This window comes from Oncorhynchus mykiss, chromosome 3, assembly GCF_013265735.2.
Source record: "Oncorhynchus mykiss isolate Arlee chromosome 3, USDA_OmykA_1.1, whole genome shotgun sequence".
NCBI lineage: Eukaryota > Metazoa > Chordata > Actinopteri > Salmoniformes > Salmonidae > Oncorhynchus > Oncorhynchus mykiss.
The window spans coordinates 20258192-20270455 of record NC_048567.1 but is presented as its reverse complement, the minus strand read 5'-3'; the positions used below and the strand labels follow the sequence as shown (position 1 = coordinate 20270455).

At 40.7% G+C, this 12264-nt stretch overlaps 1 protein-coding gene across 1 annotated transcript; it reads left to right on the top strand.

Annotated features, from left to right (window-relative positions):
• The first annotated feature begins 83 nt into the window (after positions 1–83).
• LOC110512703 (C-C chemokine receptor type 4-like) lies at positions 84–7930 on the top strand. The gene is made up of 4 exons (XM_021592920.2): positions 84–226; positions 2790–5288; positions 5746–5913; positions 6199–7930. The coding sequence occupies exon 2, from the start codon at positions 2794–2796 to the stop codon at positions 3829–3831; it is 1038 nt and encodes a 345-aa protein (XP_021448595.1). The 5' UTR covers positions 84–226; positions 2790–2793; the 3' UTR covers positions 3832–5288; positions 5746–5913; positions 6199–7930.
• Positions 7931–12264: the final 4334 nt, after the last annotated feature.

The window sequence follows — 12264 nt, the reverse complement described above, 5'->3', positions numbered from 1 at the left end:
AGGAAACCCACATTCACACCTCAGCCTGCTCAATGCAGCAATGCAAAGAAAATAGTTATCTAGAGCACACCTTACTAGAAAAAAGTTGCAATCATTGGTACAAAAGAATAGAGTAGACAAAACCTAAGAGTAGTTTCCCGGCCAGACTGTTTCAACCAGCACACACGTTATCACCAGAGGGAGGGTTACAGCATTCAATCTGTACATCAGAAAAGAAGAGATTGGGGTAAATAACATACATTTTCACTTCATCATAACCTGCTTATAGACATACAGCCAACAAATATGCACGCAGGCACAGACCGTCTGAAGGGGTGTTAGCCTCACAGGAACTACAAAATGGGGTCTGTCAATAGGGGGTGTCAGTATTTAGCAGGTGGTGGTGGTTGGTGATGTATGAGATAATATGGGTTGTGGTTTGATTCTGGTTAGGATTAAAGAGCATGTAGAAATAGTCTTTAGATCCATTTACAGTTCTGTGCTTGAATCATTTTTTGGGGATCTGTCAATACATACATTCTGAGGGAAAAAGTATGGTTTTGAAAATGTTATGTTTAATTTTAAAATATATATATTTTTTAAAGAACACATTGTATTAGTACATTAATATGGCCCTACGGGGTAATAACTTTTCAAATTAACAATGAGTGTGTCAAGGCTTTGTAGCTGTTGTTCTTTGAACCAAAAAAATGTCAGTCTTCAGCTTACATAACCTTGACAACGACAGTAATAAATGCCTTGTTGTACGACATAAGATTTCCGAAGATGTATTATAAGGGGCTGTTTCTTTGTAATCTCCATCAAGTATGTAGAGTAGGTTAATTCCCACAGGTTGTTTCGAATGACACATTTCTCTTCATATCAGTCATCATAATGTTTTAAAGTTTATCATTACACTCTGTGTCACGGGTGTCATTGGGAGTGGACCAAAGTGCAGCGTGGTGAGCGTACATTTTATTTTATTTTATATTAAAATGTCGCCAACAAAACAACCGTGAAGCTTACAGGGCTAAGTTTCACAAACAAAGTTAACTACCCACACTGAAAGGAAGGAAAAAGGGCTACCTAAGTATGATTCCCAATCAGAGACAACGATAGACAGCTGATTGATTGATTGAGAACCATACCCGGCCAAAACATAGAAATCAAGAAACATAGAAAACAAAACATAGAATGCCCACCCAAATCACACCCTGACCAAACCAAAATCGAGACATAAAAAGGCTCTCTCAGGTCAGGGTGTGACACTGTGATTCATTTGAAAGCATTGTAATTTATTTTAAATAATCATTAGTTAAAACACAGTTACCATGGAAACTGATAGATTACATGTTGCTAAAGTATTAAGTAATACAAGTACGATGCCATAATGGTGTAAGTAGGGGGATGAGTGACAAATTAATATTTGAAGTAACATATGATTTTATAATCTCGGCAGTGTGCAGGTAACCATTCAGATAATAATGGGATAAAATCAGTCATTTTGGTCAGGGGGGATAAGGTATTGTGTAAAATATTGAATTTGAAGAATGTTTCTGCACTGTATGTTTGTTTGTTTGTTAGCTAGCTAGCCAGACAGTTTTAGAGGAATGATTCCATACATTTTTCAAATTCCATTCAAACAATGCAGTCAATCCACAGCCATACACTGGCTGATATCAGTTAATGATAGGACTTAGACAAGTTGTAAATGTGACAAGTTGTACATGCATCAAGTACGGATATGGTATCATATAATAGCACTCCTAGCTTTCCAAGAAAACAAAAACTGTTTCAAGTTTTATTGTCACGTGCACAAGTACAGTGAAATGCCTTTCTTGCAAGCTATTTCCCAACAACGCAGTAATCGATACCAGTAGTACTATAACATGAAGTAAAGTAGAACAAAAACACACTAGAAATAGAAATAAGAAGAACACGAGAAAGTAAGTAAGCTATATACAGGGTCAGAGCCAATACCATATACAGTATACAATGTGCAGGTATACTGGAGTGGTAGTGGTACATACATGTATGTATCGGGGTAAGGTGACTAGGCATCAGGATATATGATAAACAGAGTAGTGTATATGATGATTTTATGTGAGTGTGTGTGCATGTGTGTAGAGTGGGTATGAATGTGTGTGCGTGTTATATGTGTGTGTGAGCAAAGGTTGTGTGTGCTTGTGTTGGAGGGTCAGTGTGAGTGTGTGTGAGTGAGTGTGTAGAGTCAGTGCAAAAATGTAAATAAAATAAAAGAGTCAATGCAAATAGTCTGTGTAGCCATTTTGTTAGCTATTTAGCAGACTTATTGCTTGTGGGATAGAAGCTGTTCCGGAGCCTGTTGGTGTCAGACTTGTTGCTCCGGTACCACTTGGTGTGCCGAAAGGAGAGAGAAGAGTCTATGGCTTGGGTGGCTGGAGTCTAACAATTTTCTGGGCCTTCCTTTCACATTGCCTCATATTGAGGTCCTGGATGGCAGGGAGCTCGGCCCCAGTGATGTACATATGTTCATATTTTAGGTTGACAATATATATATTACACATTTCTAATATCACATGCCTAGAACATGCGTTTCTGATATCACATTTCCACATATGTAAAATCAGGATTATGCCTCTACTGCCATTCATTCCAATTAGACTGATGTCTCCTTGACCAATATGGCTGCCATTTTAACCCCATTCTGGAACTTTGAGGGTTTATAACATAGAGATCCTATTAAATTACTACTAGGGCTAATACAATGGGATGCACACAATACAGCATTAATTGTTAACTAGCAATTCACGCCATCCTTTTTTCCTCAGTAAGATGAATACAACCGAGGCCACTAGCACAGATGATTACAGTGGCGATGACTACAATGGCAGCCCCTGTAGCACTGGCACCAGTCTAACCCAAGGGTCCAACTACCAGCCCATTCTCTTCTACCTGGTGTTCACCCTGGGTCTGACAGGCAACAGTCTGGTGCTCTGGGTCCTCCTCAAGTACATGAAACTGAAGACAATGACAGACATCTGTCTGCTGAACCTAGCCCTATCTGACCTGCTCCTCGCCCTCTCTCTGCCTCTCTGGGCCTACCACGCCCAGGGTCATGAGTTTGAAGGGAACAGTCCGTGTAAGATCATGGCTGGTGTCTACCAGGTGGGCTTCTACAGCAGCATCCTGTTTGTGACCCTGATGAGTGTGGATCGCTACCTGGCCATCGTTCACGCCGTGGCCGCCATGAGGGCCAGGACGCTGCGCTACGGAGCGCTGGCGAGCATCATCGTCTGGGTAGCCTCCATCGGCGCTGCTCTCCCTGAAGCTATCTTCGCAGCAGAAGTGTGGGAGGATGACGAGGACAGTGGTTCAAGTTGCCAGCGGATTTACCCAGAGAACACAGAGAAGACATGGAAGTTGTTACGGAACTTTGGTGAAAACGGAGTGGGGCTCGTCCTATGTCTGCCCATAGTGGTCTTTTGTTACATCAGTATTCTCACTGTACTACAGAGGTTAAGGAACTCCAAAAAAGACAGGGCCATGAAACTGATATTCGCCATCGTGGGTGTGTTTGTAGTCTCCTGGGTCCCTTACAACATTGTGGTTTTCCTCCAGACCCTTCAGATGTTTGACATTGGGAATAGCTGTGAGGCTTCAACACAGCTTGATAAAGCTATGGAGGTGACAGAGACCATAGCTCTGGCTCACTGCTGTGTCAACCCAGTCATCTACGCTTTTGTAGGAGAGAAATTCAGAAAGTGTTTGGGCACTGTGCTCTCTAGATATCCGCTGTGTAAGAAGCTCAGCAAACATGCAATGGTGAGCAGCAGAGGATCAGAAAACGAGACTTCTAACACAGCTGTGTGATTGTACTGCTGACAGACAATACTTCCACTGCTGAAAACCTGTTTGACACATTTTCATTGAGCAGAAGACCAATTTCTGTTCGTATGGAATAATGAAGTATTCTTCTGAACACAGACTTGCATTTAAATTAAGTGTAACTGTATAATATTGAACTTTAAATGTATTTTGATGAGCTCTGACTATTTGTTTAAGGGTGATGGGCTGTTTATGTTTTGATTACCCATGCATGTATTTCATGTACAGTACAGGCCTGCACAAAAGTTTGCTACAGCATAATATCAACATGTTTTGCATAGAGATTATCTCAACTTTTATTCTTATTGTATGCACACATTTTTGTTATAACATTAAAACACAACCAGGGGCAGGGTTGTGGCCAGAGGACTGCTATTGGATGGCCAGTGGCTATCTGGCTACTCATTGGCTACATTTTCTGGCCAAATATTATTTGGGTAGAATTTTGACCGTCCTGTGAATGAGGACGTGTTTTGGTATTAACTTGAACTTGGACTTCGAGGCAAGAATTTTACCTTTTGGATTATTTTGAACTTTTGTTGGCTGAGTAGGTATTTTTGTTCCTTTCTGGAGGGTTTTCTCAATAAATCAACCTGTGAATTTTGTTGTGCTCAAACATATTTGTTCAGCATTGTGTTGTCATTTTATGCTGCTGCTGTACACCCCTATACTCCAGTTTGCTCCACAATATATTTTATTCAGTTGAAGAAGCTAAATTCAAAGATGAGACAGACAACAATCCTGCTACATCAGTAGGTTCAAATCTTCTTTACAGTAGGTTTACTTAGTTGTTTTGATCCAGAAAACTCACATATCAATCTAGTCATCATGGAATTTATTTCAATTGTTCAAAGACAGGAATTATATCAGCAGTCACCATATTTAGACAATTGAATGCTAGCAATGATGCTAGAACTAATGCATCTCTCAGTCATGACGCAAAATGCGTTCAGTCTTCAGCTAACCACTTCGCAGTAAAGTTAGTTGCTTGAGCAGCTCTATGAGTTTGCATCATCTACAGGATATCCTGCTTGGTGGTGAACATGTCTGCAGCACAGATCAAGCCTTTGGGAGAAGCGACACTCCTCTGTTCAAATAAGATAATACATTCATGATCTTAAAAAAGGTCTACAGTGTTCCATAAACTAAACCTGCAGCATGGATTCCTCCAGCTTCATGTAGTGGTCCAAGCATCCATGATGCACAGGGATGTGCAGGTACAAATGCATTCCGTTTGGATTAAAATCTGTTCTCAGCATAGCAGTAAAGTTTGGCCACATTTACCCCCACACCACCCCCACCAAAGACATCTGTTGGAGAAAATAAACTGCAGACGTAGGTTCCCTTAATAACCCACCTTGTTACGAGTCCCTGCAGGCCCCAGAACTACTGTCACACCAGAGTGTATAACCCTCAGACAGACAACTCAACCCAGATTGACAGTGAGTATATTATTCTTACTGTATGTGAGGGTTAGCTTCAGGATGCTTTGCAAAAGTTACTCTGCTGTGCATAGTGATGTACAGTATCTTGAATCTTCAACATAGTGTCTCTGCAGACTTCAGCCTAATAACATTCAAGTTATTTAAAAATATAGATTTTTTTACTTAACTTTATAAGCAACTTTCATAAAATGAATTGCAATCCTGTAATTAACAATGAATAATCAAAACAATTTCAGTGGATATCCTGTTCACACCACGGCAGGGTGGGACTTTATATTTTTTATTTTACAAATTTGAATATTTATAGTATCATCAATTAATACATTTCTCATAACTTATACTAATTATATCATTGCTGTAAATAATGTAATGTCATATGTTATATTGTACAAAATGGGCCATTGATACATGCGCCTGTAATTGAGAAGCTCAAATCACTGGTAATGAATTTCAGGGGGAACACCACAACCATTCCCTTCAGCTCTGTGAGTGTTGAGAATGGGAATTCATCCAGTTACTCATATGAGAACTCATCCAGTTATGCATATGAGAACTCATCCAGTTATGCATATGAGAACTCATCCAGTTATGCATATGAGAACTCATCCAGTTATGCATATGGGTAAGTTAAGGTCTAAAATGTCTTGACTTTTAGAAACACTCATTTTGAGGAAAGAGTGCAATTGGTGTTACAATATTTCTGCCCCAAACGTCCAATCATGTTTTTAAAAAAATGAAATGTTTCTCATAGAAATAAAGTACTATGTGCATTTACTCCATTGTACTGGACATATTGCTGTTGGTGGACCACATTTTGATAATAAGCACAACTTTCCGATTGTGTCTTTCAGAATGTTCATTCTTATCATTGCTGCTTGGTTCATTCTACTCGTCTGATCTTTTACAGCACACATTTTGCAGACGCAGTTGAAGTACCACATATGACTACAATAACAATGACGATGGCATTTGCAAGTACAAGGCACACGGAGCCAGCTTCCTGCCAGTGCTGTACTCTCTCTTCTTCACCCTGGGGTTTCTGGGGAACGTTCTGGTCCTGTGGGTCATGCTGCTGGGGGTGAGACTACGTAGCATGACCGACGTGTGTCACCTGAACCTGGACTTGGCTGACCTGCTCCTGGTCTGCTCCTTGCCTTTCTTGGCCCACCACGCTAGACACCAGTGGGTGTTTGGTGACATCATGTGCAAAGTGGTCCTCAGCACCTACCACGTTGGCTTCTACAGTGGCATCTTCTTCATCACCCTGATGAGTGTGGACAGGTCCATGCTGTTTACGCCATGAGAGCCAGAACACGTAAGTATGGGGCCATCGCTGTCGTCGTGACCTGGCTGGCTCGATTCCGGGCCTCGTTTCCTGAGGTTCTGTTTCTTAAAGTGGAGAAAAACAATGAGAAAGAAAATTGTCACCCTGTCTATGATGGACACTCTTGGGGATTTTTTGCCCTTTTCAAAATGAACACACTTGTTCTGCTAATCCCCCTCGTCATCATAGGGTTCTGCTACACAGATTGATGGCCTGCTTTTTGGAGGATGGAGTACTGAGCAGCCTTCTGACTCATTCTCATTGTGGTTGTGGTGTTTTTCTGCTGCTGGACTCCGTACAACATGACGTCATTTTTCAAGGCCTTGGAGTTAAGTGAGGTCTACTCAAGCTGTGAGAGTAGCAAAGCCATCAGACTCACTCTACAGATCAGAGGCCATGGCCTACTCCCATAGCTGCCTGAATCCCATCCTCTATGTTTTTGTGGGGCAAAAGTTTAGAAGGCTGATAAGACTGATATAAGTCATAAGACTGATAAATAAGGCTCCCTGCAGGATGTGTCAGTTCATGAAGTACTACCTGCCCCGGGACTTCAGAGCCTCGAGGACAGGATCTATTTACTCACAGACCACCAGCGTGGATGAGAGGTATACTGCCGTGTGAACAGCAACTTAACTGTAAAGACAAATACATCTGACATCACATGTACTGTTCATTCCAAAACATATGTAAATACCAAATCCAGTGTCAAATACAATCATCTGAAAATAATAGGCTCTGATCCAGGTGCATGGCGAAGTCAGGAAATTGTCACTCAACTCAGAGTTTCCCATCAGGGCGTTGATTTTTACAGAAATCAACCCAATCATTATACATTTCACAAACCATTTCATTTCCCTTTGTATAGCATTTTGTCTAGTACCGTATGTCTATTTGAAGTTTTTGGCACATTTTGCAAAGTTCTCTTTTAAAATGTATCTGCTAGCACACATATGTAAATACAGTAATACTTTTTTAATTCTATGTAAATAAATGCATCACAGTAACTTCATCCCCTCCTGCACGAGGCAAATTATTACAATTAAAGTACTTCCAAGATAATGTAATCAAGATATACTCAGTGACCTGGATGTTTTCTCTATGTTCCTATGTGTCAGTGCTAGAGAATATGTGAATGATGGTGCCACCACAGACCAATATCGCTTACTTCTGTTAGCAACTTATCTCACCACAAAGAGTGACACTGCTGGTGCCTTACAAAATGTAATCCTATTGTGATTCACTGCAGTATTGTAACATGTTTTATATTGATCATTATAATGGGGATGCAGAAGACATTCAGATTATAACACATTTGTCTGCTTTACCGGCTATGATATTTAATACTTAAAACAGCACTCTGCACAGAAGCACACACCAACCTTAAACCAACCTTTTTTCAATTGAAGTGAGCCAGTTAATAACTACAGTAAAACAATACAGGGCTGGCTGTAGCATGTTGGGTGGCCTAAGCGAGACTTAGTTGGAGGTCCCCAAACCTCACAACAAAACATGTAAGTGGCCCCCAAAACATGGAGCCATTTTTTTTGTTTTAAAGTTAATTTAATGCAAGTCTACACATTCTGCCATGGTGTGTGAAGAAAATGTTGCAACTTCTGCTATTTTGCCATTGGGCAGAAAGAAAACGTTGCAATTTTATAACACATTTCTTGAAATTCTACTCACTTTGCCATGTGGAAGAGAGAAGAAAAGTGCATTTTAAAGCAAATGTCCTGCAATTCTACACATTTTGTAATGACTTATGCCATGCTAATATGATACAGTATCTGAGTGAGAATGACTAAGAAAAAATATGGGGGCCCCCTGGAGGTCAGAGCCCTTGGACAAGTGCCCTGCATGCCAAGTCGGTATTCGGCCATGATTACTACAATAGTCGCTCCTGTCATTTCTCAATAGGTAATTCATCACAAGCCCACACTCCACAAAATTGTTTTCCAATCTAGCGGTTCATGAGATCTTCTAGCTCTTGGGTATTCATGTCTTTGCTCAACGATTCTTGATTAATAACAATCCACTAAGACTTGTCTTCGGGCATTCACTTCCAAGAGTGAATCAGAGCATGCATAAACAATCATGCTGACTGTACAGGCTTAAGGTGTACGAAAACAGATTTCCTGACTGAGGTTACCTTAGGACACCACAGACAGATTTCCTGAGGTGTCATCATCAGGTGATAAGCATAGAATGTGTAACCCTCTGCAAAATCATTTCTGACAATAGGTAAAGAGAGAGATCTTTTAGATGCCTCCCGGTAGCCAGGAATAGATTCTACAGGTATGTTATTAAATTGCAGTTGGAAAGCAGGGACCTGACGTCCGTCCCGACAGAGAGCTACATACCCTGCATTGAAGTGTTTTTTTTATGCTGGGGATTTTTGAAATTGTCAACACCCATCCTAAACACAGGACTGTAGTGACACCTCTTGCGCTGAGATGCAGTGCCTTTAGACCGCTGCGTCCATGTGTATGTGGTAAATACATTGGCTAGCTGTGACATTAGAAGACGAAGGAGGAAGAAAAATCTCAACTTTTTTTGATTCCTACAGCTTTCCCCCCCGGATTTTCACATTTCCCCAAATCTATTAAACAGTTTCTGACCAAAAATAGATCAAAGATCTACTACAGCATCAAACAAGTACAAGATAACCTTTCCACTACATGTGGTCAACACTATGTATTCTACCTATGCCAAAGAGCCCGTAAAGTTTATTTTGAAGATGTTATGTCTCTTTATAATGATGATTTAAGAAGTAATGATAGCTTTGTAGATTGTTTTGTTAGAAAATACAAAAAGTGTTCAAGTATGTGTCCTTTCAGACCCTGTCATCAAGGCATATGCTCACGTCAAATGTTTCAAGAATGTCACAAATGTTAAATTGTATCATTTTTCAAATAAAATGTATTGATTTTAATCCTAGTCATTCAAAAGTCTAACCACCCTGAGAGATCATGATTAGGAAAAGGTCCGGAGACGTTCAGGGGTGTAAATGAGTCATCAGCCCTTTCAAAGGGGGGAGGGGTTGTTAGAACATCTTTGGTGGTGCTGTAGCTCGTTGAAGGTTTTTGTTTTAAAGTTTGAATCTGTTGACGAAGCTTATTGTTTGGTACCCCCGAGAGGGGAATGTTGAGGATTGCCAGGGCCTTAAGAAACTGAAGCCACCCGGGAGGTCTTCTGTCATCAGCAACCTTGTGGGCTGCTGTGGTACTTTTAACCAAGTCCATCCTATGAGAACCCTTGACAACAGCACCCTGAAAGATAAACTCTCCTTTGTCATTCCAAGTAGCAGCCCCCTTTGAGTCTTTTATCTTGTTCATAATGCATCTAACGTTTTTCCTGTTACATACCGGAACATGTGTCAACGTCATGCATAACGCTATCATCAACAGGCATTTGATATTCAACCAGTAAGATTGCCGGTCCAGGCATTACAGGGGCTTGGCTCTCTAGGCATCTTTTAAAGGGTCCAGTAGGGAAAGCGATAAATGATTGGTCTCTCTCTCTCACCTTGTTTTACCAAGGCCAAATACCTTTGCAAGAGGTGTATTTCTGGACCTTATTATAGGGGTTCAAAATATCCTTCATGGCCATATCCAAATCATTTTCCACTGTTTGTCTGATATTTTCAGGACCCTGTAATTGCTGTTTAAATCTATCCAACTCTTGTTAAGGCACCAAGTACATTTTTTGTCATCACACTGTGTTCAACCCCCACATCTGGCAGCAAGAAGGCTGGTGATGAAGGGCACGGCTATACTTAGTAAAGGTATAAGAAAACCCCCAGACTGTTGTATCTTATGTATTTTCTTTTGAAGACTGGCCCTTTTATTGGCAAAGAGTTTGATCGCGGTCTTTTGTCTCAATTTTTTTAAATTGGGTCAGAGTGAGTGGAATGCGTCCTTTGAGAAGATTCAAAGTAATCTCACATAGGGATAATATGAGATCTGAAGAACAGTGACCCAAGATGGCCCTCCATTCTTTAGGTGTAGCTCCAACTAGGTTTGTCAAGAGGGGCAGGTTTCTTTTTAAACGCAGAGACATAGCAGTTACTTTTTAGGAATGTAAACCGCCGGCCACTCCCACGGAAACAAGCCGGTTCAGAGCCTCAGGTGTTCTGGAGTATCTGATTTTAAATCCACGATTAAATAAGAAAATGGCGCATTGGTAGCGTCCTCATAGCTCTCCATAAAGTAGGATTTTTTATATCTGCTGAGCTGGAGTGTTTATTTGTAGTTTGTCTCTAGGGTTTTTGAACAAAACCATGTAATTGGCATTCAAACTAATGGTATGGCTATTTTTACCTTGGTGAAGCACATTCTGCACCAAGTAAAGCAAGGACAGGTTTCTATGAGTATATTGGGTCAAAGCTCGTGCAATTTCAGGATATTCGCTACCTGCAAATAGCATATCGTCCAAAACCAGCATATTGTTTTTATGAGGTGGTAAAAGTTCAGGCAGGGATGTGAGTATTCCTTCAGCAAACTTGATTTTTATTTTCTTCAACAGCTCATCATACAAAGGTTGATAACATGAATAACACCACACAATATTGTCAGGTTTCTGAGATAATACATTAATAATTCTCTAAAATACTTTTTACAAAACAAGTTTTACCACTATTGGATGGGCCTGCGATTAAGGCCGAAAACAGTAGTTGCAACCTGGGGTCAAAACCTTCTACAGCAGCCATTATATCTTAAGTGTTAAGACACATGGGGGGGGGGGCTTGTAACCTAAGTCAGTAACCAAAGGGCAATGTGGTCCCGTCAGGTAAAAGCAGTCTCTTGTCATAGACGACCCTGAATCTTATAGTAAGTGGGGCATTCCTTAGATGGAAACCCTTTTTATCCCTAACAATCTTTTTGTAGGAGCTCAAAATGTCCAATTCACTATTCCGGTCGTTTATGAACCCCTCGACCAAACGTTTGATTGATTCCAAGTTTACATGCGGGGCATTTTCATAGTTGAGTCACGCCTTTGGCTTTAAAACACCACGTGCTTGTCTTTAGTCCTAAAAGCATAGCTTTTGGGACCACAGGAGGACCACTCTGTGATATGGTCACCATCTTCGAGTTCACTTGTTAAACCACCCAGATAGTTGCTAAGAGGGGGTTCCAATCACCCGGTTTGCTTACATAGACCACAGAGTCTGTGTCATGATAAAGAACACACCTCTGCAACTGTTCCATGAGCGTGTACAGTTCAAGTCGACCATAGGCATTGGTAAATGCTGCAAGAAACACATTTACATTACCCTGGGATAGAGCCCACTTCTTGTTACGTCTCCATTGCACCAGGGCAATGTCTTGACTCAAGAATGAACAATGTGAAATTTTGTATTGGTCTGAAAAAACTAATTCCAAAAATTCTTCGGGGTCTTTAATGATCAACGTTGTTAGCATATTGCTTCTCTGGGAAAGTTTGCCCCAAAGCGAGTTTAAGTACAATTGACAGATTTATTTTGGCTTTGCTGACCTCTATTCTGTCAGGGTCAAGACGTATACCTTGTATGTACTTGTCTTTGCTCTCTTGATCTATGACCGATGCAGGATAGCCTGAAGCCATTTGCTTGCATCTCAAGAATGTCTTGATGTACTCTTTAAAAAAAGAGTGTCTGATTTCCTGGAAAAGTTC

Excerpts from the sequence above, each read along its gene's own strand:
- LOC110512703 (XM_021592920.2), top strand. The coding sequence starts at position 2,794 with ATGAATACAACCGAGGCCACTAGCACAGATGATTACAGTGGCGATGAC.